Source organism: Takifugu rubripes, chromosome 15, assembly GCF_901000725.2.
Source record: "Takifugu rubripes chromosome 15, fTakRub1.2, whole genome shotgun sequence".
In the NCBI taxonomy this organism is placed as follows: Eukaryota; Metazoa; Chordata; class Actinopteri; order Tetraodontiformes; family Tetraodontidae; genus Takifugu; species Takifugu rubripes.
This window is the reverse complement of record NC_042299.1, coordinates 8,219,395-8,246,473: the sequence shown is the minus strand read 5'-3', so window position 1 is coordinate 8,246,473 and position 27,079 is coordinate 8,219,395. Positions and strand designations below refer to the sequence as shown.

General features: G+C 44.0%; 3 protein-coding genes and 1 long non-coding RNA gene across 4 annotated transcripts; 2 read left to right on the top strand and 2 right to left on the bottom strand.

The window, feature by feature from the left end:
• Positions 1–493: 493 nt before the first annotated feature.
• Positions 494–3,749, bottom strand: tmem120aa (transmembrane protein 120Aa). The gene is made up of 12 exons (XM_003970909.3): positions 3,552–3,749; positions 2,847–2,965; positions 2,468–2,599; positions 2,334–2,393; positions 2,166–2,261; positions 1,960–2,049; positions 1,757–1,822; positions 1,613–1,674; positions 1,398–1,490; positions 1,133–1,197; positions 988–1,056; positions 494–853 (listed from the first exon to the last, which is right to left on the bottom strand). The coding sequence occupies exons 1-12, from the start codon at positions 3,627–3,629 to the stop codon at positions 740–742; spliced, it is 1,044 nt and encodes a 347-aa protein (XP_003970958.1). The 5' UTR covers positions 3,630–3,749; the 3' UTR covers positions 494–739.
• Positions 3,750–3,781: 32 nt separating this feature from the next.
• On the top strand, positions 3,782–5,855 carry LOC115252792 (uncharacterized). The gene is made up of 3 exons (XR_003891114.1): positions 3,782–4,122; positions 4,631–4,752; positions 4,829–5,855. It is a non-coding gene; the product is annotated as an uncharacterized lncRNA (long non-coding RNA).
• Positions 5,856–6,694: 839 nt separating this feature from the next.
• lrrc32 (leucine rich repeat containing 32) lies at positions 6,695–12,794 on the top strand. The gene is made up of 3 exons (XM_003970908.3): positions 6,695–6,872; positions 8,363–8,468; positions 10,135–12,794. The coding sequence occupies exons 1-3, from the start codon at positions 6,706–6,708 to the stop codon at positions 11,974–11,976; spliced, it is 2,115 nt and encodes a 704-aa protein (XP_003970957.3). The 5' UTR covers positions 6,695–6,705; the 3' UTR covers positions 11,977–12,794.
• Positions 12,795–16,889: 4,095 nt separating this feature from the next.
• emsy (EMSY transcriptional repressor, BRCA2 interacting) lies at positions 16,890–26,684 on the bottom strand. Its single transcript, XM_011611245.2, has 20 exons — positions 26,459–26,684; positions 25,917–26,025; positions 25,495–25,594; positions 24,850–24,924; positions 24,601–24,776; positions 24,372–24,530; positions 23,785–24,044; positions 23,484–23,715; positions 22,775–22,993; positions 22,479–22,628; positions 22,175–22,345; positions 21,951–22,087; positions 21,394–21,567; positions 20,282–20,474; positions 20,028–20,195; positions 19,457–19,609; positions 19,047–19,204; positions 18,279–18,836; positions 17,775–18,176; positions 16,890–17,697 (listed from the first exon to the last, which is right to left on the bottom strand). The coding sequence occupies exons 2-20, from the start codon at positions 26,020–26,022 to the stop codon at positions 17,515–17,517; spliced, it is 3,774 nt and encodes a 1,257-aa protein (XP_011609547.2). The 5' UTR covers positions 26,023–26,025; positions 26,459–26,684; the 3' UTR covers positions 16,890–17,514.
• Between the last annotated feature and the right edge of the window lie 395 nt (positions 26,685–27,079).

Below are 27,079 nucleotides of genomic sequence, written 5' to 3'. Positions count from 1 at the left end.
ACTCACAGATGTTTGCTGAGATTCGTGAGATCAGATCAGAGATAATCTCGTAGATCCCGTCCAGATCAACCAACCTCATTAAAATTTCAACTCAAAAAAATAAAACTTTAAATACGAGCAACCCGGTTATCAGCTGTTTGTTGCTGACACCTACCGGTCGACCTGCCGCACTGCAGCTAAAGGGTATTTTATCCATTCAACAGTTTCATTATAACAGGTAATTTCCTGAGAAATGCATTAATGACTTCCTGACAAATTATGTTAAAAATGTATTTTCTTCAAACCATTAAATAGAAAAAGAACACTAAATAAACATGCTAAACTTTATTATTATTGCTCTTTGCAGATTTCATGAATAAATAAACAGTAATTAACAAAACAAGTTTTATGTAGATATAGATGGTTAATATTTTGTAAAAATATCCATGGTATAAACAGCACTTTCCTGGTGGGCTGTAAAATAAGTACAACAATAACGATAAATACAATACAATTTGATGCTGGAGTGTTTTAATGAAATTGTTCACATGCTGAATCATAAAGTATCATTGATCCAAAGAGCAGCACGACAATGACTGTTTGGTAATTGAGAGAGACAAAAGAATAACAGATCGACATTCAGACATATGAACATGAACATCAAGTCGAGGTACCACAAGACAACCAACGGCTTTCCAATAATCTCCACGATGAGTTTAGACTTGTTTAAAAAAAAGCGACATGATTGATTATTGATCATCTATAAGATTTTGGACTTTCCCTGGTTGTTCCTGTATTTCTGATAAACAACAGCCAGAGTCGTGAGGAAGTTTCCTAAGAAGAGAACCATGTAAGAACACCCGCACATCAGCACCTGCAAAAGAAAGAAAACATGTCTTTGCTTTGAGGGTAAATCTGACCATAAATAATCGACTGAAGCTCTGAAATTTAAAAAAGACTTTAAAACCTCAAAGATTGTTTTTTTTTTAAACTTTGTCTGACACAAACCTGCCACTCTTTACACTGGGGCAGCTGAGACATCCTGAACAGAGTTAGTCCATTGTAGAGCTGCCAGAACTAAAAATGAAGACGAGCAATGAGGTTTCCAAAAACATCAAGTTTACGAAAAAAAAAAAGAAGCTACATGACTCACATGACCAAAAAATAAGAATGGAAGGAGGAAGGTCAACCCTCTCCACATCCAGGACTGGAAACCTTCTGCAGGATCAGGACACAACAACCTGATCAGATTCCACCTGACGCCATAAGCGGCGGCTAACAGCTACTAGCACGGCTAGAGACAGAACCTATATATCTGCTGTCTTTCAAAATGAGCAGAAACATTAAAATGGCTTCAAAGGTGGGGGCTGAAATGTCACCGCGCTTGTGAAAGTTCTAAAACATCAGATTGTGCTGACCGACTGTCAGGTCCATGGTGTGGCGTTCTCCCAGCGTTCGCAGTCGGTACAAACAGCCACTCTGGTAGTAATACTGCAGAAACTGAACAAAACCTGCAGACAGACAATTATCATCTGTAACTCTAAAAATAAAGCATGAGTCAGTCAGTGTCCTGCTGACAGAACACACATAGCTTTATTCTGAGTGAGGGCTGAAGGCAGAAGTGGCTCCTTACTTTGGTACAGAGAGTAGGATATAAACTGGTTCCTGAACATTTGGTAGAGGACGCCTTCAGGCCTGTGGGAACAAAACCGGGACAGATTTGACGCCAGCCTGTTCGCACTTGGAGACTTTTGGGGGGAAAATGAGGTAAACTGACCAGGTGAGCATGACGCCGGACAGGAAGGTGGACACATAGTGATGGAAGACCCACCAGCCTTTGATCCTGAAAGGACACGCGGGACAACAGCGTCAGCTTCCCAGGTCTCCAACACAGCAACAATATGGACGGACAGATGCTTGTCGACAGTGAAATCCTTCATGAATGGCATCGGTGATCACAGCAGTGATGCTGCCACGGACCTGGAGCCGTTGGTGATGAGGATGCTCTCTCTGATGGTCAGCGTGCAGTAGTACCAGACCAACAGGAAGTAAAAGAGGGCGTCTAAAGCTCTGAAATAACAGCAAAGGCACAGAAGAGTGAGATGACATCACTCCCTTGGTGAAAAGGCCTGGAGGCTGGATGCAGATGATTGAGGGGAACCGAGTTCAGACATGTTCTCCCATACCTGTAGCTGAACAGGAAACGACACGTGAAGGAGACGATGAAGAGGATGACTGTGACCACCAGTTTAAACTTCTCATATTCGTCTTTGTAGGCAAATCTGTGGGCAGAACTCGGGTTGAGGTGATGAACCAGAGGGGATTAAAGACAGTCTAATGAGAAACTAACTCACTTTGCCTGTTTGTTGAGGAGCGTCACATTAACGTTTCCTAAAACCAGACTGAGGTACAACCTACAGAGGCAGGGGGTAAACAGCATTGAAGCGTTTCATTTGAAGCCTCGGTGAGGTGTGGTTCTGAAGCATACCCGTTCTTCTTTGGCAGAAAAGCTTCCATCTCAAAGAAAGAGTTAGTTCTTTCTTTTGTGGACTTCTCGATTTCGCCGATGGCCTCCAGCTCCTCGGCACTTAATTTTGGGTTCGGATGATTTTCTTTGCATCTGGACAGTCAAAGGATTCAGTTTTAACATTGAACATTGTGACTCTGCCACAGATGATACCTAATTATTCATCCTAATTAAGCTTGTCAAATATAAAATAGTGGACTCCTGGTCAATTACAATGAACTTTTCATGGAAGAAGGATTTGACCGGATCTGTTCATCAATGGTCAGACCACCTAGATCTGTACTGATGGCTCCAGAGGGCAGAATACTGAACTAACCGACATATACTGATCAGTTCTTACTCTCTCAGCGACACAGTGAGTTCTTTCAGCTTTTTCCTCTGGCGTGATATTGCAGAAGTGCAGCTGTTCTGCAATTTGGTCACTTCCTCCAGTTTCTGCTTGTACAGACGGTGAGTGTCCTGAAAATGGACAAGCAAATGTCACAGGTTAAGGTTCCACAATCTTTGCCCTGAAAATAACAGTCAATACCTTTGTAAGGGGGAAGCCCACATTAATGTTAGAATGATAACAGTGGTACAAACTTGCTCCACTGCAGGCTTTAACTCACAAGTTGGAATAACATTTTCTAAACTCCTGCTGAAAATTACCATTTATTACTAGTGACTAGGAATTTTACTATTAATTGTCCTCAGTCCGTTGGAGACTGGAATATTCCTGAAATGATGTGTATCATCTTACAGCTTGACTTTTTTTGCAAGAATAACTTTACAGTGCGAAACATTTAAATAGCTTCCTTCTAAAAATAAACGGGCAAGAGTCTCCTTAGTCGGTCCCGTATACGGACTGACGTGTATTACCGTGTGCACTTCAATACGACTTCATTTATACTTATTTCTCTTTTTGAACTTGGACGCGGGGAGTTTTTATTGTTTAATATTTCAGTAATGTTGTGTTTGTGGTCGAGGGCGGATCCTGAGGACCCACCCACTGTCATTGATCACTGCTAAGCTAAGCAGAAGTAAACTTACAGGCCGGTCGATTTACCTGGATCTGTTGGTAATTCTTTTCTAAATCTTCCCATTCGCGCACACATTCAGTTAAACTTGTTGGACTGAACAACATGTTTCCTTCTTTGGCAGAACTCCACTTTCTCCTCCTCCTCTTCTTCAACTTCTTTGCTTAGCTCCACAAATCTTCTTCGTTGGTGTTTTTATAGAGTTAACGATGTCGGCGTTTAGGTTAACTAAAACGTAATAAGACTTCCGGTCGGTGCCTTCGTTTTAAAATAATTTATTAAAGTCGCAATTTATAATAATAATTCAATTTCAAATTACGACTCCTGAACATTTATCTAACATAAAACCATAGCTTAAACATTTTTTTTTAAAAATCACTCTGTCCTTATAAACCCCAATACTTCATTTGAACAAATGCTTTTATTTTCAAATACATATCTACATCCGGTTTAAGCACGTAATGATTAACGCATTTTACTCTGCTACAGTCTTGATATTTACTTAATCCAGCATGTTTTGACGACGCCTGCTTTGTTTAAACCAATTCCTTAAAGGGACAATTTATTCCGGATCCATCAGGATGTAGACGTTTAACTACCGTACGATCTAGATAGTATTAATTATTTTTGTGTGTGCTTTTGGTTGGATCTGACCAGAAAAGTGTTCTGTGACCTGCAAGATAAGACTGAGGGTTCATAAATTGGAACTTTGGATCCAATGAAGGGAAGTTTCGCAGCTATATAGGGATACCAACTCCAACTGATTGAACGAGTTCCTCAATTACTCTGTTTATCAGTGCACAGAAAGAAAAATCCCCCGCCAGTGTCACTGTCATGCTTATTTAGCCCAACACACATGAAAATTGAACTGGATGGATCTTAGTTAAAAATGGTTCAGAGATGTTGGTGGCTTTTACATTTAGCTAGGTTTTTTCAGACACCCTGAAATAGTCCAAAAAACATCTCATGTATGTTACTAAATATCACCCATGTTTAAAATCAAAAAGACTTCTGCTGCACTTCCCTACTACATACAGTTTGCTGTTGTCAACGCAGTGAATATACTAATCAATATTAAACCAGTTGATCCTGTCTTGCCTTCAAAAAGAAATGAAGGTGCTGCTGTGGCGCTGCAGCTGCCTGCTGCCTGCCTGGGAGCTATCAGGACCCGAGAGCCAACGTTGGTGTTTGAACCCGAGGAGGGAAAAGAGAGGGAAGAAAGATCCACAGGTGGGTTTTCCTCACCCTGTTTTGACATTCTTTGCTGATACAATGGGATCTATTCTCTGATCTCTGGTTTCTCAAGTGTCTGGAGGATCTGCCAGGAAGTCAGAACTAAACAGGAAATAAAGAACGATCAAAGCAGAAGATTAAACCTGTCTCTCAACAATTAAACGCAGAGAATTGATCTTGACCAGTCTGTACACACAACAAGTTTCCAGGAGATCGGATTCAAACATCACGAGTTCAGCCACCTAACAGAGAGAAAGAAAACACTTGTTTACAAGCTTGTTGCTAGGAGACACACTGTCCTCCTTCAACGCTGGTTCGACAGCGATGGAAACAGTTGGAACAGTCTGGAAACTGAGCTATCAGACTTGTCTGCACCCATATATTTCACTTCCTGTAACTTTACTTTCTGTCTGTCTCTCTGATGATTCCGGAGATGTTGATGTTTGGTAAAGCCGATGGTGGTAGAAATAAGCTTCCTGTCGGGTTACTCTTGGGAGCAATTGAATTTGAACACTGACCTTTGACCCTGTACTCATTGTTTATCTAAATGGACCCCATTGTTCATTCCTGCAATGGTTATAGAGAATATATTATGTAATCTATTGAAATATATTTTATACGAACATTTTCATCATAGCTGGATGCATATAAAGTAAAAAAATAATAATTTCGTTTTCAAATGATTATGATTTCAAACTTACCAGTAGAGGGCAGAATTCAACCAATTAGAATGCTAGGAGGGAAAAAAATTCCAAGAACAGGAGAAGCGGGAATCCCAGAAAATAAAGAGGAGAAGGGCTGACATCACTCTGTGACTGCAATGTGACACTTACGTGTGTGTGTGTGTGTGTGGGGGGGGTGTGGGTGTGTGTGTGTGTGTGTGTGTGTGGGTGTGTGTGTGTGTGTGTGTGTGTGTGCGTGTGATTAAACATAAAAGGTGAATGTGAAACTAGAGCTGTTGTGAATCTTCAACATTCTGCAGAAGAGACCAGGTGATTATATTTTTTGCTACTACTATTAGAATCATTGCTGTTAATATTTAGTGGTAGTTTGGATACAGAAATAAAAAATATGTTAAAAAAGATCTTCGTTAGTATATTTAGTTTTTATATTTTTTTAACAGGACCTGGGTGGAATTTTTTAAAATGATCTTTTCAAACAGACCAAAGTGTAATTATTTTAGTATTAAACGATTATTATTGTTAAAAATATCAAAAGATAAATCATGATGATGCCATGCAATAATGGATCAGGGTTTACATTGAGGGGTTCGAGGGTTAGGTCCAGGGTTTGGGGGCCCAGTTCAGGGGTCAGGTCTGGGGTTTGGGGGCCTGGGTCAGGGTTCGGGGTCAGGTCTGGGGTTTGGGGGCCAGGGTCAGGGTTCAGGGATCAGGTCTGGGGTTTGGGGTCCAGGGTCAGGGTTCAGGTCCAGCAGTTTCCAAAGCAGCAGCAGGTGTTGCTTCTGTGGGTCCATGGGACACCTTGAGTGTCTGCTGTGATATTGTCCGTCTGCACTGGGGGGAGCTACAGCCCTTACAGTCGGTGCAGAAGGCTGCCTTGCTCAGGAGCACCTGGACAGTGTATGTCACACTTCCTGAAATTTCTTACTATGAACAATCAGTATTTTTATCACATGATGGATGTGATTCCATCACTTTTAGGGATGTGTGATGTTTCATCACACCCACTCAAATGGGTGGGATAAATTCCCCTCAGAACTTCTCTCATGGTTTATTCATGTGAGGCTTTAAGAATGGAATGCTCCAAATTCCAAATTAAGTTAACTCTGAGAGAACATCCAAACAAAACTCCACATTTAGGACCAGCAGAAGGTTTTTCTGCTCCGCTTTCTCCTCATGGGCCTTCCCAGCCCTCCTTATAAGGCCTTTCCCAGAGTGCAGGAGGAGTGGAGTTTTTTTTGGGGGGGGGGCTGCAGGATATTCTCACAGGATGTCAGCCAGAGAGCGTGAGATGTGGAGGGAAGAGTCAGCTGAGAGGAGCCTCTGGTTTGTGGCATTAGCGTGGTTACTGTCAGCCTGTGAGTGGCCAGAAGAGGATGTGATATCACTGAGTTCTACAGGCACGATGAAGATCGCTCATCATCGTCAGAGAGTGAGGTAAACACTGTCCAGGCAGTCTGGACCAGACTTCATCTGGAACGGGGGTTATATCTGAGAAAAGACTTTTAAGAACTACTAAAAAATAAGTGTAATTAGTGTCAAATTGCAGGAGCGTCTCGTCCACAGATGTTTTATATCAAAACTGAGTCAACACACAGTTTTTACACTTAAACTTCTGTTTTGATCGAGCAGTTCAAATACATTCTACCTCAAATAATTACTTAAAGAACTTTATCTGTAAAAATGTGCATTAAAAGCTAAAACCCATGGGCTAGCAGTGATGGAATTATCTAATAACCTAACACAAGTGCCCGAGTATGTTCATTGGTTAAACTGGGTTGGAGACAATTTTAAACTATTTCAAACCATGAGATTATCTGTAAGTAACCATAATTCTTTAGGAGGATAAAATATTCAGCTATGGTGTAACTGTTGATGATAAACATGCATTTAACATCTCAGATGTTGGGATTTTAAGTAGTATTTCTCTTTTATCCACTTCAGTGGCTTTCTTCTGTAAATAGCAGCCGATAACTTCGGTGTTTTCTGAACAGTTGCAGCTGGATGGAAGTTTCTTTTTATGCCCTTAGTCAACACGTGCAGTAAAAGAGTCCCTACACGAGGGTCACAGCCCTCAGGAGGGTCACCACATCAGTCTGAGAGGTCTATTCCAGTTCTACAGAACTTTCTTTATATCGGCCTTTGCATTAAACTAATTTAACTCCGAGTAGATAAAAACAATTTATGGATACCAGTAATGCAATAAAAAGACATAATAAAATGGAAATTGCATTGGCCTTAACAAAAGCGTTGCACCAGGTGGTTTTTGCTGATTCAGTGTTTATGCATTAACAACAGACATCATAAATTTAACAATTTCAGTTGGTAATAAACTCTGTACGTGACAGAGGAGAGACTGAAGCGCGTTTCTGTCCATCAGTGAGGTGCTCTTCTATCACTGGCGGTCCTGACGGGATCAAGCTGCTAATATTTCTGATCCTAAGCCCTGTTTTGCGGATCTTACGATCCCTGCTGCGATCATGACTCGGCTGCTGGGCTTGAACAGCGTGTTTGTGTTTAATTCGGAGGAACCTGCGCGTCAGGAAACATTTCAGCGAATTTCCGCGATAACCAGATACAGAACTCGCCAAAGATGAGTCACCGGGCAAAATACCAAAATACCAATCGTTGCTGCTTTTCATTTCTCTACCTTCAGGACCGAAGATCACCCCCCCCCCCACACACACACACACACACACACACACACAACAGAACCAGTTTTGCAGCGGAAAACACGAAAAAGTACTGCGTAAAACAAAAGCGTCAGTCAGCTGCAGCGAAAAAAAGCCTCTCAGTCTTTCAGCACATAAATAGCGGCGGCAGAGGCGACTTCCACCTTCCACCTTCCTCCCCCTGCTGCTCTATCATCCTTCTGCGTTCATGTGTTGGGACCTGCTGTGATCCGGACTCTCCTCCCTGTCCCGCAGAACCATGGCCGCCTTCCACCCGCTCCTCCTGCCGCTGCTGCTCCACTGCTGCGCACCGGCCGCGTCCGCGCATCCTCCCCATTACCCCACACCTGCCTGCCAAGTGGTAACTAAAACACACACACGCGCACAGACACGACTTAGATCTACGTGTGGCAACTTTAGGAGAACTTATTTCTTTTCATTATAAAGTTGTCGCTGCCAAATTGGTTGAAAAAGAGACCTTTTGTGTCAGTTTATCATCACTTTTATTGCAGATGTCACAAAAATAATTGATTTGCCTCTAAAATCCTGTGTAGTCACAGGTTAAAGTTCCAGAAAATCTCAGTTAAGCGCTTTAATAACACCGCTGGCGCACTTTCTGGAGTTTATTTTGGCTGGTTACAAACAGATGAATTAATCCAGGAGGAACTGGAGGTTTTTCCAGATCACCTGCAGGCAGATGGTTTATTTGAAGGCTTTTGACCTGAGCAGATGTGGGTTTATTGGTTTTAGAGCTGTTTGGATGGTGAAACATTCTTTTTTGGTCTGGAAGTGTTTTTGTTGGACTCTGTGGGAGTCCGACGTCTGAGGCAGACCGTCATCTTTAGCTTGGAGCTTCTTGGCTTCTAGTGCAGGAATCGTGAGTCTGAAGCAATAGATGTTTTTAAGTTTTAACCTTTAACTATCAACCATGAGGGGACAGTGTTCCAACCACCCAGGTCCTGTTATACCTTCATACAGTCAGATGTTAATTAACAGCACAGTGGTTTAGCTTACAGTCAACTGTCTTGCTAAGCTAACTCGATTATAATGTAGGATTTTATCACAGTCCAAGATTCTACGAGCCACATCAAATCTTTAAGTCTGGCAGAAATGGTTGTGAGTTCGAACGTGCTCTTTCTTCGGTAGAATATTTGGTGATGAAGTTGATATTTTCTCATTTTTTCCAGTTGATTTCTATATTGAGATAAAGCCCTCTGGGCAGCACGGACTCGCTGTCTCCTCGCGAGGTAACATCAACACAGGAAAACAGTTCCTCTTAATGTCAAATGAAGGGCCGAAGAGCCAAAAGAAACAATGAACAGCTGAACTTAATCCAAGTTTGAGATTTTGTGGTTGTACCTTAGAACCCCTGGAGGAGCCTCGTTGATGGTCCAGGCTAATTTGAGTGTAACTGGATTTCAGTGAGGGAGAAAATGAAGTTAAGAGGTTTTATTCTGCTGGTGGGACCGTTGACGCCGGAACACTTGTGACAGCGAACTAAAGACGAAACAATAAATCGGATTTGTTAAACTGTAGCTGCGGAAAATTTTAGTTATAAAACGCACATCTGATGCTCGTTACCATCGATTTGTTCTTCATAGTAACGCTTCTGTCTGCCTCTGTCTCTCTTTAAACACACCGTCACGTTGGCCAACAGCCTGCAGCGCGTCAACAACCAGCTACACTTCTCTCAGGATGCCACAAATATGCCGGGAATCCCGGTGACGTTGACCTCAGAGCGGCAGTTTTATGAGCTGTTCTGGGACATATGGCTCCAATTATAAACTACAAATAATATTTGACTCTATTAGAAGAAAAAAGGTTATTTGTATTGATGAAGCCGACCCCACTTTAAAATCCAAAGAGCTTGACCTTCGTCCGTGTTTTGGTTTCGGTGTAGAAGTGAAATGACTTTCCTGAAACGATTGTTTTCCTCGCAGACCTCAGCACTGTATCGTAAATCGACCTTCCTTGAGCAATCTGGCAGCGGACCAACATAATCAGAGCCTGCGTGTTTGTCTTTGCAGGTCCAGGGGGATGCATTATGTAGAGACCTGAACCTGAGAGCTGCCCCCCTCAACCTTCCTCAGGGCATCCACATGCTGGACCTGTCTCACAATCAGGTACAGAACCTCACCGAGGAAACTCTGGCCTACCACACTGGATTCCGTCGCCTCAATCTTCAGGCTAACAAGATCCACTTCATCCAGCCGGGTCTCTTCAAAGAAATGACGGATCTGAAGGTCTTGGATCTCTCCAGAAACCACCTAAATGTTTTCGCTCTGTCCAAAACCAACATTGGGCCTCTCACGACCGTAGAGTCGCTCGATCTTTCGAGTAACGGCCTGTACACGGGAATGAGCGATTTTTTCTTGTCTGAATCTCCGTCTCTGGACAGCGTCTCTCTGAGCAGCAACAGCATCACCAAAATAGCACAAAACACCTTCGGCGGTTCCTCGTCATTGACGAAAATCAACCTCCACAACAACGTCATCTTGGAGATCGAAGACGGAGCCTTCGACTCGCTGTCTCATCTGACTGAACTCGACTTGTCCAAGAACTCGATCGCGTGCATCATGGATTTTAACCTCTGTCATCTGAAAGTGCTCAACCTGAGCAAGAACAGCGTGGAGATGTTCCAAAGCGCCAGATCGACGGATCCCTACAAACTGGTAAGTTTGGATCTGAGTGAAAACAAGTTGTCGCACTTTCCTCTGCTCCCTTGGAAGAACATCCTGGAACATCTGGACATTTCACGAAACCGAATTCAGAGTGTCAACGTGACGTCAAGTCCAGAGACGAGGACCAAGGTGGTCCTGACTCAACTGAAGTATCTGGACATGAGTTACAACCAGCTCAGGAGTTTACCGGAGTCTTTTTTCTACTGCATGCTGTCCTTGAGGGTCCTGAAAGTGAGCAACAACTGCATCAGCTCTTTTTCTGTCACCAGTGAGTATTTTCTGAACATGGTGAAGATCATGGACCTCAGTTATAATTCCCTGCAGAGCCTTACGTTTGGAAAGAACGCTCTCAAGTCCCTAGAGGAGCTCCACTTGCAAGGAAACAATCTTGCCACCGTGGACCATCAAATATTCCAAAGACTTCCAAACCTCAAGCACCTGCAGCTCCAGCAGAATAATCTGGAGATCTGCTCCTCTGGCCCAAACCACCAGGCTCACACAGATTGTGTTTCCTTTACCTCCATTCCTAGTTTGAATTTCCTAAATCTCTCAGAAAACAACCTACGGGCTTTGCCTGCAAATGCATTCACCGACACTCCTCTAACCTCTCTGGACCTGTCTCAGAACCTCGGCCTGCACATGGCCGAAGGCTCCCTCTCAGGCCTGGAGGACTCCCTGGTTGACCTCCAGCTCAGGGAAAACAACATTTCCAGGCTGAACACGGACCTCTCCTCCCTGAGGAGCCTCAAACACATTGACCTGTCCACCAATCAGCTGACCTCCCTCCCCACCTGGAACAAAGAGTCCTCCATTGAGTCCCTGAACCTGCAGAACAACAACTTGGTCACGCTGGACTACAGCACAATGCTCACCCTGGAGCGTTCTCTAAAAACCCTCTACATGGGCTCCAACCCCCTGAGCTGCTGCCAAAACCTCGGTTTCCTCCACATGGTTCAACACTCGGCGGTGGTGGTTCCCGACATCGAGACCGTGACCTGCATTCACGAGGAGTACTCGGAACCAGTGAACATCGAGAAGGTGACGCAGGAGATGTGCCACCAAGAAAGCATCCAGAACTACACCATAGTGATCCTGATGACATTGGTCCTTTTGATGATCACGCTTGGGCTGTTGATCAAATATTTCCATTCGAGGAGACAAAAACACAGCCGCAGTTTTAGTGCGTGAGCGTGAATGAACAGTGCACGTGCAACAACTGACAGTGAATGTAGTGTCTGATGTCAGCAACCGGTTGGAAACCACAATAACTCTTTGTTTTCATCAGTCAAAAACGGTCAAATCAGGAAGCCTCACTACGACCTCGTGGCTAAAGCAGCGTTTTAGCATAAAGATACTTGCTAGCAACTTAGTTTACTGGGTGGTAAGAGGAAAACTCCATTTGTAGCAGTTAAAAAGCACTTGGTAGAAAATCTGAAAACAATTTTTGGAAAAAGTTATGAAAGTTAGGTGAGAATTGAGACACTGAAGGCTAGAAATCTGCTAACAACATGAAGGACAACAGAACCTGGTTAATATCAAATCTAACAAACAAAATGCTGTTTAAGTATGATCTAATTAACCAAAGATGCCTACAGGTCTGTGAAGTTTTCCCTCTAACCTAAAGAAACACTACATATTTAAAAAAAAAAAAAAAAAAAAGGGGGGGGGGGGGCGCTATTATCGGATGATGAAGTATAACTCACAGGTTGAACCGTCCTTTCAGTTTTACTGGGTTTTTTTTGCACTTTAAATGTCCTGTTGATGAAGTTATTGCGACCTTTCACTAAGAATTTATGTTTTTATTATAAAAGCTGGACATTTTAAACAGGTTTTTTTTAATCTCCAGCAAATTCGACATTGCTGTGTTTTATAAGTAAATGTTTAAAATATGAAACTGAAGGCTGAACTAAGCACTGAAGTTAATAACTGTGATGCTCTAACGTTAAATCCCATGAATATATTGTATTTTTCTAAATAAAGAGTGTGAAATATACTGAAGCACTATACTGCAATTGTTTCAGTACAAGTGTATTTATTATTTATGTCAATGGGTTCCTTTGCTACTTGGTGATTTGCATAAGTCTGACAGCTGTAGCTGTAACAGCCGTTAGCAGTTAGCAGTTAGCTTAGCACATAGCCTGGAACTTGGACCACTCTGGCTTTTATAGAGCAAAATAATCAATACTCTGCAAATAAGTTTTAACATTCCAAAAAAGTAAGAGTACATCGACCAAACTTGCTCCCTATGGTGGAATGATAGTTGGGAGAACAGAATCTCTCCCCCACATGAAAGCTTCTGAGATACAAAGATAAAAGAACATAAACACAAGCACTATAAATGTTTTCTCTGGAATAAACGACTGTGACTGAACCCACGCTTTTAATTTCACAAGTTTTGACCCTTTGACCTTTCAAAGCTATATTTAGCATTTGAAACTTTATATAAAGTGTCTGACAGAACCCCTTTTATGGTGGGTGACTCAGAGAGACAAACTGTTAACACTGAAGTTAATTTACCATTCAGGGTGGTACAGGAAGTCATCAACAAGCTGTCAGCTGCTTCACATCTACACAGACAAAAAAGCTCTTTGACAGTCCTGAAACCTCACGCCGGGTCCAGCAACATTTCCTGGTATTTAGTTCACGTCGCCGTCATCGTCGGCGCTTCTGTTAAAATCCTGAATCATTTGGATGATTCACACCTTTACGTTTCTCTAGAGTTCAGATTTGATTCCTGCTGTAATATGAAAGTTCTGCCTGGAGGAGCTTGAAGACGACGGCGGGAACCACCACAGTGAAGGGATGTAGCAGGCTTGATTTGTCATCTATTTCTTCTAAAACAGCCTTTAATTGCAAGTGTCCACAGTGTTAAATAGGCTGTGTTCATCCTGGGCCCGACAATCAACAGCGTGACCATCTGATTGTGAGAACACAGGCGACATTTGGCCCTGATGGTGAAGGAAGGAAGGAAGGTCTGACCGGAAGAGAAAGGGCGCATCCTGTTGGGATCACGAATTCATAACAATCCCAGGAGGCTAACAGGAAGGTTGTTTATTTTATCCCTTTTTCCATCTATGTTATTTCTACCTCTGCTCACATTGTTCCAGTAGGAGATCTATGAGGGACCAGAGGACGACTCCACTCATTTATTCCTTTTTCTCTCAGCTCTTTAGGACGGAGTCAGAACAGACGTGACTGCTCAAGCTGGATGGTTAAATTCTATCAATTCAACATTTTTGCAGGAATGTCGGACACAAAACTGTTTTTCCCTTTAGCCGAAGCCCTTCGGATTCTGGTTCCTTCTTTTTTTCCTGCCCATTTAAAGAAAACCCCACACTTTTTCCTTGTTTATGAGATGAGCACAGATAGAATCAGATGAAGGGGAAATATTTGTGGGGCTGTAATTGGAAGCAGACCTCAGTCACTTTTCATTTTCTGTGACTGGGCACTGAGTCACGAACGTACATACATAACCTGCCTTTATCACTTACAGCCCCGTCCAGCTGTGATCAAAAAGGGGCTTTTGGAAGACTTTAAATCAAAGCAGCAGTGGGGGAATGAAGGTGGCGGTGCTGGTGGAGGGGGGGGTCCGAAGACGAGGGTGTGGTTTATGTCTGGGTCTTTTGTTTTATCAGAATCGGGATTCTTGTTGCTGGCTGTTGGATTTGACCGAAAACTAAAAGCAGCTTATAGGTTTTCATTTTAAATAGTCCTGTTTTTGCTTCCCCCTCGTTCAGAAATGAACCACCGTCCATCCGGCGGTTTCCCACCGACACCGTGACAGGATGTAACCAGTGACCAGGATGTAACCAGCGGAGCCCCAGCTCCATAACATCATCAATCATCTGCTGGCAGGTCTTCGTATTAGAACTGATCCTGGGTTAAATTCAGAAAACACTCAACATTTTCTCAATAACCCCGTAAAACCTACAGGTAATAAAATGGGAATGTTGGCATTAAACTGCGTTTATTAATACATCTCAAGAACAAACTCAACCGACCTGGAGAAAATATGATCCGCCGGCTTTTAGTTCTTTCAAACACAGCAGATTTTAATTCCACAGTTGAAAAAGAAAATATTTCTGGGAGATTAGAGCCAAATATGCCAGGAAAGAGAAAATAAACCTGGGTCAAAACCAACATTTCCCATAATCCTCTTTGATAAATGGTCAGAGTGCTGTGTGGGAGAACATAAATGAATAAGATAGAGCCTGTGTGAGGCCGGAGATGACGGAGAAAGGCACACACACACACACTCACGCACACACACGTAAATCAGTGTTCATGCTTCCTTGCCCTTGTCCTTATAGTCTGAGTCACATGTTTGCATCAGCGTCTGGTGTCGTTTCAGCACTTGTAATCATGAGCGCAGCCTCCAGTAAAAAGTAATTAACTCCTAAATGGAACAACCTGCCTAACAGAATCTCTGCTGCATGGCTCATTTATCCGTGCGGACTATAGGAGCCAACATGTTAACTGCTGACATCTGGAAGGCACAGACGCAGTCATGCGAGGTGCACGTGAAGATGCACGACAGGACTTTTCGTCGACGGTCGTTTTTGGACTTTTTTACACGCCAAACAGATTCAAACCAACTCCAGGAAATTCCCCCAGTTTCAGGTGAAAGAACTGGACACCTGTCTGGGAAGGGGGGGGCATATCCTAAGTATAATTTAAAGGCTTGAGATGGTTGCCTTCTACTTTAGAAATGGATTTTTCCTTTGCATAGATAATAAATAACACATTCCCAGTTTTGAGGGGATGAAATGTTGTCGTTGCCAGAGAAATACAAACTGACATTTGATCTCCAGTGAGCGAAATCCTCCAGATTTGATGTAGAGAATAAATCTCCGTACGTGGAGCCGCCCGGAGCGTCAGGGTGAGATTGGGGAGACGTGTTGCTCAGGGCCTCATGATAAACGACTGATATGTGTGGGGGAAACTCCTCCTCAGTCCGTTACACCCTTTAATGTTCCCTCCATGATTCAGCTGACAGAAGACAACCAAACAAACTGTCTGCTGGCGTGTTCCCATCTGCTCAACGTTCTCTCCCGACGTTAAGAGGCGGCTGGGCTCCGGCTGATTCACCGCCTGGGGTTTGGCGCATGACGGCGGCCGCGGTGCTGCCAAGTCTCGCAGGGAGATTTGGGAAATAAACTCAACCTGATGGGAGCGTTGTGATCTCACAGAACAGAGTCCAAAACGACTGAAGGATGGAGAGACGACGTCATCGCCGGAGAACTGCCGACAATCTGCAGAGCAGTGCGCACTGGTTGAGACTGTCCCAGTAGAACCAGTGGAGATGGGAATCTGTTCGTTCAGGGTCGTGTATCGATCAGCGGCAGCAGCAGCAGCTCATCTGTGTGTTCCTAAGATGTGTTGGCGACACTGCGGGCTCAGCGCTCCTAAACAGATCCACATGTCTGCAGGTTGAAAGCAGCCAATCAGAGGCTTCGGGTGGGTATGAGGCCCCCGGGGCCCCGTGGATCACTTTCAATTGGTAGGGGGGCGGCAGCAGAACGGAGCGTGGATTAACGCTTTTACACGTGTGCAGGGCCAACAGCAGAAAAGAGAACCCTGCCTGTTCCCAATAAACGCACAGCTTGGCTCCAGCGGCCTTTAAAAGACATGAAATATGCTTTCAGATTTGACATTAGAAGCCACCACAAATTCCAACGTTCTGGGCCGAACTGGAGCATAAAAATAAGTGAACTGAAGCCAAGGAGATCTCCAAAGGCTGTTTTATGAAGAGAAATGCAGTTGGTCAGAAAGGATGGGAAAGGATTAGGTCTGAATACCAAATAGGGACCTGTGTTTTACTCCAAATACAATACACAGAATGGTGTGTTTAATGGGCGGGAATAAAAATCTAAGTGAAACCAGAAATGTAGGTTGATCTGGGAATAAAAAAGGGCCAAATCTCAAATGACCAATTCAATTTCTCCCGTGTCTTAAGTGAAAATAAGAGTTTAGAACTAAAAGGAAACATCTCATAGCAGAATGACAGAGAAAGGAGGCTTACGTGGGTCCTCGATGAAGACACTCCTTCGTTTGTCATGTGGGTGTCTGTGGCGGGGGGATTCAAAAGCAGGACAGAAACATACAATGTCTCTGACACAAGGTTCAAAAGTGTTTTATGCAGATTATTCATTTTACTCAACTAGTTGTCTAGTTTGAAAAGGTTAAAAAAAGAGATGCATAGATTCAAACACTATGCAAAAAAAACAACCAAACAAAAAACACTCCACAGCAACTTCCAGAAAGTCAGAATAATCTTACAAAAGCTCAGTTTTCTCTTTTTACATCAGGATGAGCAGGAATGCTTCACAAGAAGTCCAGAAAACCCATCTGCGGATGAACCCGGGGGAACCCACGCCAACGTATTTAAACCCCAGGACGCCGGCGCGATGTACAGAAGCACCAGACAAAGTGCCAGAAAAGACAAATAATCCGTTTCCTAGACGTGTGTGTGTGTTTGAAACATGTGAACTCGCTGGTACAAACACAACAGCTGTTGTGTTTGGGTGGGCCGCTGTCCAAACTGTCTGAACCCACAACAGGATTAATCCCACGCCGTCGCTCCCACATCTGCTTAATATAAACCATAATGTGCCATCAAGCTGAGGGGAGAAACCGTATGAACAAGCTAATATTTACACTTGTTATTTTCTTCTTCGTCTCATTATAAACATGTTTCCGAGTGAGTCAACAACAGCTGATGCTGGACTAGGACCGGTCTGGAGGGCTGGCCGCCGCGGCCTCGTCGTTACTGCTGTCCACTTCCTGCTCCATGGGGCTGTCTTCCTCCAGCTGCTGGCTGGTGAAGTTGGTGATCTCCAGGAACCCGCTGGGCTCCACCACAACGTTGGACTGGCTGGAGTCTGGCAGGATTGCGTACTGAGGGATGACCTGTGTGCCAGAGATGGGGATCGATCAACAGCGATGGATTAAATGGGTCTGATCGGGATGAGGAACGCTCGTCTCACCTCGATGACCTCCAGGTCGTCTTTGCTGCTCTGTGCCGTCAGCCCCTGGACGCAGCCGAACTGTCGGCTCTTCGTGTGGGGGTGATGCATGGACACCCCGGAGCTGCTGATGAACTGTCCAGAGTCCAACGTTCCCGACACGGTCTGGACGTCCAGCGCCTTGGTCAGAGGATCGCAGTCGCTTGAGGAGTCCACCACCATGGGCTCGGTGCTCGGGTCGATCTCTGCTTCCATCATGGAGATTTTCAGGATGTCCGACACCGAGGACTTCTCTCCTGGAGGCCCAGAGCTCGACTCCGGGATCAGCTTGGCGGTGGCCTCCGCGCTGCTGAACACTGGAGGCGAACGGTGGGAGCCGCCAAAGGTGATCTTGGTGACGGTGGCGCTCTGCGTGATGATTGGCTGTGGTGGAGAAGGTTCCCGAATAAATCGACTGAAACCTGAGGCTTTACCGACATTCAAAGAAGAACTGGTTAGGTTAATGGATGCGTGAGGAGACTTCACCTTGCCGGAGGCGGTCTTCTCGGTGTTGACCGGGTGGTGGGCCTGCAGCGGTGGAGGCTGGGACATGGGTGTGTGCAGAGGTCGGTGGTGCGAGGTGGGAGCCTGCTGGAGCTTCGGGAGTTGTGGTGTCAGCTGTGGCTTAGAGGGGGTTCCTATAACCGCGACCTTTGGCCCTGCCTGGGTTGTTCCGGGATGGGGCCGGTCTTTGGGGCTCTGCGTTACCGTCTGGGGTTTAGGTTGGCTCTGCTCTCGGAGCTTTGGGAGTTTCTTTGCGAGAGGAGGAGTCGCAGGTAAAGAAGTGGAGGAAGAGGGAGGCTGGCTGATCTGAGGTTTACTCTGCAGCTGTGGCGGCGGTGGGTGAACGGGGGGAGGGCTCTGGACGGCTTCGCTCTGACTCGGTGGGGCGCTCTGAGTTCCTCCCTGAGTAGGCGCATGCTTGATAGGATCTGTAGCCGATTGGCCTGAGCGGTAAAACAAACCCGTCTGGGGGTCCAAAGTGTCACCTTCCACATCACTGACCTCCAACACGGTGTCAGATTTATCACGGCTGTCAGATGGCTGGAAAAAATAAAAACACAAACAACATGCGATAAATCTAAGGGGCTTTTCTGGATATAAACAAACTCAAATAGTAATAAATGCGTAAAAGAGCCACTTGTGAAATAAATATTCTAATCAAAAATCCACAATTTGGTTCTACCTATGAAATGCTTCCCTTTTTCTCAGAAATTCAACAGTTGAGAACAATGACAAAGGCACGGTCCTCACCACGAGGCTGATGTGGGAGTCTGCAGATGAGGCAGCAGCTGGTTTAGTTACCATGACGCTCTGACTGCTGCCTTTGAAAGATTTAACTGGCTGCAGACTGCTGGATGACAAGATGAGGTCGTGGTCCTCTGAGGCTACACCCACTCTGTTTACTTTACCTGTGCGAGGAAAGTTAGGGTACACACACAGTTGAGCGGCCCACCAAAACAGGAAGTGCTCATGTCGATGTCATGTCAGATAAATGTTTCCACAGTAGAAGCACATTTACTCAGCAGCTAATTTCGGGTAACTTCTCGTCAATTCATGTTTCCGACTGTTGACACATGCAGTTTTTTTTTGTAGTACCGCAGCAGATTATCAAGAGTGACGTCACTGTGAAGGAAGCAGCTCTGCGTAACTTTGCGTCTTACTTGCGGTGAACTCGGTGCTGGGTTCAGCTTCTGAGGTGGAGGGCTTTGGCGATTCTGGGTCGGGCTTCTTGTCCGGCGTCAGCTGGATGGGCACGGCCATCTGACTCAGGTCAATCGTGTGCTGCCTGGGTTTGGGCTCCACTTTCTCCTTCACTACAAGGAAGGGAAACGGTCCAGACCCGGTTCTAATTTTAGTTAAACATAATCAAGTTTGTATGAAATTTTTTGAGTATTGAATTTTGAGAGTTTCTTATATTCAAGATTTACTTTATTCATCCCCGTAGGGAAATTGAAATATTCAGATTCAGAATCAGTGTGAAAATGTTTTAAAGGGGAAAATACAGAATAAACAAGCCGATGAAGATGTAGTTACCCATCAATCTTCCATTTATACCCATTTCGGCTGTTATTTTTCAGTTCATGACAACTCTACCATGTTCTCAACAACAACCTTTGTGGCTCATCGCTGTGGTTGTGTGAAAGATCTTGATGTGTTCGGTCCGCTGCTCAATAGATACCTAGAACTTCCCCGCTTCTCATCAAGCAGGTTCTGTGGGAGTGGACAGCTCACCTGTTGTTTGCTGGAGCTCCAGCAAGGCTTTTATGGTGGACGTGGCTGACTGGGATTCCCCAGCCGACACCTCCTGGTAGATTATAGTGGGGCTGGACGCCACTGCCACTTCCTGCTCAGTCCAATCCTGCTCCCTGGAGGTCAACACGTGCACTACAGGCTGAGGTTCTGGGGAATTGTGGTGGGATTAGTTATTTTGGGAAAATTTGAGTTGATCAGCTGAATCTTGTTGATGGATGAAGAAGGACGATCACCCTGAGCACTGCCATGTGAGCCAACTCCACCAGAGCCACCAGACTCCTCCTTCACTGACCCATCCGGGCCTGCCGTGTGGGTCTGACCGATATCGGCGGCGCGGTTCACCTGCTGCAGCGTCTCGGTGACCAGCTGTCTGGTCTGTTCGCTCACTACTGCAGTCTGGAAGACGGGCTTTGGCTTGATGAGTACCTGAAAAACAGGCCATGAAGCATTTCAGGAGGGGTGGGGGGAATGATAAAATATGAACAAGAGCTAAAAGGCTAATTTGTTATGCAAATAATAGTATAATATAAGATAAACATGTTACAGTACAAGGAAGTTGAATTATTACAAAATGAAGGTTCAGTCGCTTGTCACTGTTACATGCATGTGTGCCACGTCACCATGACTGAAATTTCCCTTTGAAAACAGAACCTGAAATTGCGCTATTTTTAACTTTAGTTGACTTCAGTATTGAAACTACAGTATGACGTGCTTGTAGGGCATAAAGTCAGCAAAATATGATATGTTAGTTTCCGTCATAGGTTCAATCCTTTGAAGTAAAAAAAAAAAAAACCCAGCAAAAATAGATTGAAATGATTGAGACAAAGAAAATTTATTCAAGGCCCCCTCAACTTTTAGAGAAATGTGGAACACTTGGCAAGACAAGTAGACTTTTTTTTCTGAAGGAAAAATAACCCGATATATTTGAACTGACCTTTGAATTTGTATAAAAATAGAAATGTCCTTTCTACAAAATCCTTCACGTGATACTTTTAAAAATTCCCCCAAAGTAAAAACACAAATGGTGATTTTGAGATGATTAAAAGGAGCAATTTTACTCAAATCTTTGGGCGATGAGCCGATGATTTTTTGACTAATGACTTTGTTCGTTTTTCAATGTGAATCATTTGGTCACATGAATCTTCACTTGACATTTGTGAGCAGTCTCATGATACCACGCTGGCCAGCGGTTTAAACAGGACCTGACCTTTTTTCCCCTTGTTCTTTCCCAAAACAATTAAAATCCACCTGACGAGCTCACTCCCACCACAGTCAACAGCAAAGAGCATTTATCAGAGAGATGAACAAAAGCTGAGTATTCATTAAACAGTTGTTACGGTCTCACCTGGGTCTTGCCCTGCTGCCCATAGACAATCTTAGTTGGAATAATCTTGGTGGCAGTGGACTGAGAACCGGAGCTCATGCTTTTGGGCTGGGTGACAATCATCTTGGTGATGGGTCTAGAGGCTGTGATGATGGCTGGTTTGGCCCCCTGAACGGCCTGCAGGCCCTTCTCACCCTGAGGAAAAACAAAGAGGATCGGTTTTGTAACAGGAAGCTACACTGTGCTTAAAAAACAGGAAAAACACATCTAAGAAAAAAAAGAAAAGCCAATTGATGTCCTTATAAATAAGTTTTAACATAACATTTTACCAGTAGGAACCAAGTACCTGCTGTTATCACTTATAGGCCCGCACCTACCTTTTATAACAAAAGCCTGCTAGTTTGCAGTTGCTAGTCATGCTCATTACATGAGGCGTTTATTCATTATGGGTTTTAACCAGTTCCCTTCGGGTTTTAAACAGTTCCCAGAGCGCATAATCTCATGTGAAAGAGTGGGCTGACGCGATACAAACACGAGAAATAAAAAGATACAACATCAACTGAAAGTCTTGGACTGACCCCGGTGTTTAAAAGTGTGGTCACCACATTCTTTCCAGGGAGTCCCTGAATGGTCGTCCCCTTTCCTGTGGTTTTTTGAACCACAATGACATTTGGCTTGGAGGTCACAGGGATGGTGGTGATCTTCGTTGTTGTGCCTGCCAGTGGATAAAGCACAATCATTAATCTGATCCCAACGGATCTCTTCAGATAAAAAGCTTGGTCCAAGCGAGCCAAGGACTCACCAGACACGATGTTACTGCTGATGATCTTCCCACCAAGCGTGGCCAGAGACTTGGGTACCACTGTGATGATGCTACCACTGGTGGTCTTTACGTAGGTGGTCCCACCACTGGAGGCTGATATCCTGGCCCCAATGGGACTAACAGTGGGTCTTGTGTAGGTGGCCTGGGTAGCTGTTAACACATTCTAGAGTTATTATCCATTTACAAGGTTGCTTATATGTAAGTACATATAAATAAACACATAAACTCTTTAATATGTGTTCACTAAATTTGGTTTTGTTACAGGTAGCATGAGTTGCTTCACCTGTGGGCTGAGTGACCAGCTTGGTAGTCATGATAGCGCCGTTGCTACTGACGACCATGATGGGGGATGAACTGCTGCTGGACAGAGCAACAGATGAAGGTTTTGGCAGGATTTTGCTGGGCTGAACCTGCTGTGTGATGATCTTGACTCCTGCAGAAGAACAAAGCTCATTTTCTTATATTTGAAAGACCAGGCCGACAGCGCGAAATCATTTGAAAAACTCCTTTGGAAATAAGATCTTACCAAATACATAGGGCAGAATTTAAAACAGAGGCGGTAGAACTGATCAGACCTACCAGACTCTTGTTTGATCTGGATGGTGGGCTTTGAAACGGGGGAGGTGCTGGTGGTGTGGCTCTGGCTGACACTGGATGCTCCTAAAGGTGCACTCTGCTGCAACTGTTTAGGTGACTGCTGCTTGGGAAACTGGGCCAGGATCTGGGCTGGTGAGCCCACCAGGGTCTTGGGTGAAGGGAGCCTGGCTGAAGCCACCTTCACTCCAGTTGCAGAGCCACCTAGAAGGGAACAACAATGGTGATTCTGCTTTTTCTAACCTTTGTTGGCGCTCTGGTCTGTCACCACAGTAATTAGACCAAAGGTGAAGGAGAGGACACATCCACATCAAACCTCTACACCAAGGACTCTATATTTATATACCGGTACCTGTCTTTTGTTTAATGAATGAGGAAGCTCCCCAAACCCTTCTAGTTCTTCTTTATTATTTACTCATCAAAGCAGAACCAAAACCTTTGAAGGTGCTACTTCAGGGTTGTAAAACTCTGCTGCAGGTTCTGTGAAAAGCCCTTCATAACTATGTTACACACAGAAGGAAAACCCCATGTTTCCTGTTGCTGGTCTATATTATCACCCCATACTCCAGCATTTTATTTATCCAAGCTTTTTCTTTTCTCATTTCCTTTTCTAAATTATTTGAAAGGTGGAACGTAATTTTTTCGAACTGAAGGCGAGTTGCCGTCTGTGCTTTCTGTTAAAGGGAACACTTACAAGTTGCCGTTGACATGACGACTGAGGGTGTGGAGGAGACCACTGTGGTCACTGCAACGGCACTGGCAGTGGAACCGGGGCTGGTGCTGGCCGTCAACACCACTGCTTGCTTCTGAGTGGGTGCGGCCAGAATGGAGGCGGAGCCCAGTTTGGACACTGTGGCGTGGTTTTGAGATTTGGAAAGGATGTTGGGCACAAAGTTGGAGCTGGGAGAGGTTGTCACAATGATCACCTGGAAGAAGACATGACTGTAAAACCTGACTGAAGTAATGTACAATGGGAGAGATCAAAATGAACGTACCTTCTGTGTGGTGGTGCTGGTGGTCTGGATGGTGGGTTTAGTGAAGGTGATCTTAACGGGGGACAGATGGGGAGGCAGAGAGTTGGCGATGCTCTGCATGATGTTGCTCATCTTGGGACTGCTGCTGACAGGGACTGTGATGTTCTTAGACACTTGTGGGGACACTTTGGTGACCTCCTTTAGCATCATAGGTGATGAGCTTGATGAGTTGGTCCGTCTTCTCTTACGAGGCTTCTCATCCTCATCGGAGCAGCTGACACCTTAAAGGAAGTGGAGGAGTTTATTTCAAGTATTTATTCTTATGACACATTTACAGAAATATGAAGTATTTATTTTTTACACATATGACCTTCACATTATGTTAAGAGAAGATTAAAAAAAAAAAATTAAGTCTGCAACAGTTCTGTAGAGTTTATATTAACTTGAAGTTAACGTGTAGTGCCACCTACAGGCTGATGAGACGATTGACCCTCAATAGCACCATTCCGTTTCTATCAAGTTTAATTAGTATTGAGATAAACACAATATTCAAGAGAAGAAATCACTTGCCGGAACATTATGATATATAGGATTTCAGTGGAACTCACTCTTTACGTAGACAGTGCTTCCACTGGGCAACACCACCACATTGGATGAAGGGCTGGGTGGTCGTGGGGATTTCACAGTAACTCCTACAGCAGTGCCACCGGCTGCTGAAGCATTGGTGGAGGTGCATGTGGTGCTTGTGAATGAGTAACAGACAACAACTGCAGGGAGGAAATCAAACAGTTACTCTCTAATAACACCCTTATCAAACACTGATTCATGATGTCGCACCTTCTTTGTTGCCCGTTTCAGCTGGCACCGGGAGGGAGGCATTCTGATTGGCTGTGGCATTGGCCACTGCGTTAGCAGTAACTGTGAAGGCAGTTTGAGGGACCAACCGCGGCATCAAGGGAACAAGCCGACGCCCTTCGATGCTCCATTCAGACGAGCTGTTTGGACCCGACATGCTGGAACGACAATGTATTTGTTTAGAATTTCTATCTCTGGTAGAGCAGCGAGCACATGCATGGATGAACTAACTGATAAGCGATGGTGTTGAGGCGTTCATCATTCACAGCTCTCCGGACTTCGGCTCGATGGCGCTCTGTTGAGATGCTAAAAAGCAAAAGGGACATTTTAAATAAAACACTGATGCACACTAGTGGTCAAACATTTCAAAACTGCAATATTTATTTGAAAGTTCTATTGAAAGTAATGGAGTTTAATTGAACATAAAATAAAGAATAGAACAAATAAACAATGTATATTAAGTTAACATTGAGACTTGCTTCCTGCATCCACTATTAAGCTGTGCTTGGAGCTGTTGTCCTGAGAGCTGATGACTCTCAGAAACTTGACTTGCTGTTTTTCAGGGCTGCCAGGCCTCGTCCTGACAGATCCCCCCCCCCCCCCCCCCCCAAGTTTCTAAGTGCCTTTGGAGACTGTAGAAAAGTGTACTCACTGAAACCTGACAATTTATTTGATGGGAAGGTCTACCTTTAAAGTGTTATGGTGGTCTGTCTTCTCCATTGTTAACTGCCTTTTTCTCACCAGTTTTACAGACCCATTGCGACTTTAACTGCTTGGATTTCAATACAAAACTAGAAAAACTGTGGCATTATCAAAGATTTTACCTGTAATGAATAGTTACAGCATCAAACTTTAAAACATGTGGGACAAATTTACCCAAGTATTTTTGTGAGGTTTCCTAGCAGATCCTTCTTTTCCTTGGTCAGGTCTCCTTGGGCTCTTAAGGCACTAATTACCCCAGCGTAAGCTTCCAACTCTGATAAGGATATGCAAAAACAACAGAAAAATATTGATATATAATTACGCATGCATAATACAGTGAATGGTTTAGAATGTGTATTTCCCCCACTAACTTTAGATGAAGTGTGAATTTAGAAAGTGACTTTATATTACTGTATATATTTTTACTTGTGTTGATGCATTTAACATACTTCTTACTTTTTAGGCTTTGTGCCTATTATACAATAATAAAATTTCAGAAAACCACTGAACGAAGGCCATAAAGCGACACTTTAATGTGCGCTTACTGTCAAAAAACCTTTGATTAGGAAGCTCTAAATAACTATAGTTAACCTTACCCAGTTTGCGGAGGATTCTTTTACACTCATCCCTGCCCAGGTCAAGAATGGTGGGCCATACCACCGGCATGGTACCAGTGGGCACAGGTTTTTCAAGCTGAATCATTGGCTGTGAAGTGAATAGACAAAGTTCAGTCAATGACAAATTGAAAAATACAAATCTTTTTAGTGTGTGTCATTCCAGAGCAGTTGCAGGTATGATAAAGCACGACAGAAACCCACTTTAACCGGTGAGAGAAAAGATCATTTAGATGCGTTGACTGCAAGGCTAATGCGGTTTTTTTAAAATATCATCTGTAGTTTTCAAAGATGAAATCTTGCGCTTCTAGCTAGCGCTCATCGATTGGTTCGTTGACTTATTACAACCCAATAAACGCAAAACGAAAAAATACGTTCTTACCATTGTCTCAACATGAGGTTAGAGATAAACAGGGGGATCAGTAAATGTTTTTGGAATATCATTTGATATTAGTTTATCGGTGATGGAAAAAAATTTCAATGGGCGATGTTGGCTAACTAGCCCGATGAACCAAATGTCTCACCGTCAGTTAGCAGAATAACTCCAAGGCCTTAAAATCCGAGAGCCAAAGAAACTTGTCAGCAAGAAGACGTCCGACCAAACTGTCACATTATGGAGTTTTTCTTCTAAAAGCCAACCAGCAAGAAAAGGAAAGTCAAAAACGGAAAAAAGTCCCAATCGACCCAACACAGTACGGTGTTTATATTTTCAGCTAACTGGTCAGAGCGGAAGTGCTTTCTTCTTCGTTTGATTTGCGTCGTCCTGGAAACCGGAAAAAATCCTGCCATCTACTGCCCGGAGGTAGCTAAAATAAATTCCACCACATTAACAACACAATAAAGAATCGATTCCTGTGCATACAGTGTATTCCTAAATCAAACCTTACTTTAACAACCACAACTAATTACTCATTATTTTGGTCAGGACATATTCTGGTAATTTCCAAGAAATACTCCTAAAGACATTCAAACCACTTTGGGAAAGTTGTGTGATGGAAAGTAGGCAGAAACATTCTCAAAGAGGAGACTGGGATATGGACTTTGAATGCACGACATTCACATGCAACTTTGATCTTCTTTTACCGACTGGCTCATGCTCTTAACCCCCCTTATCGTCTGACTACATTGGCCATATGTCGCTATAG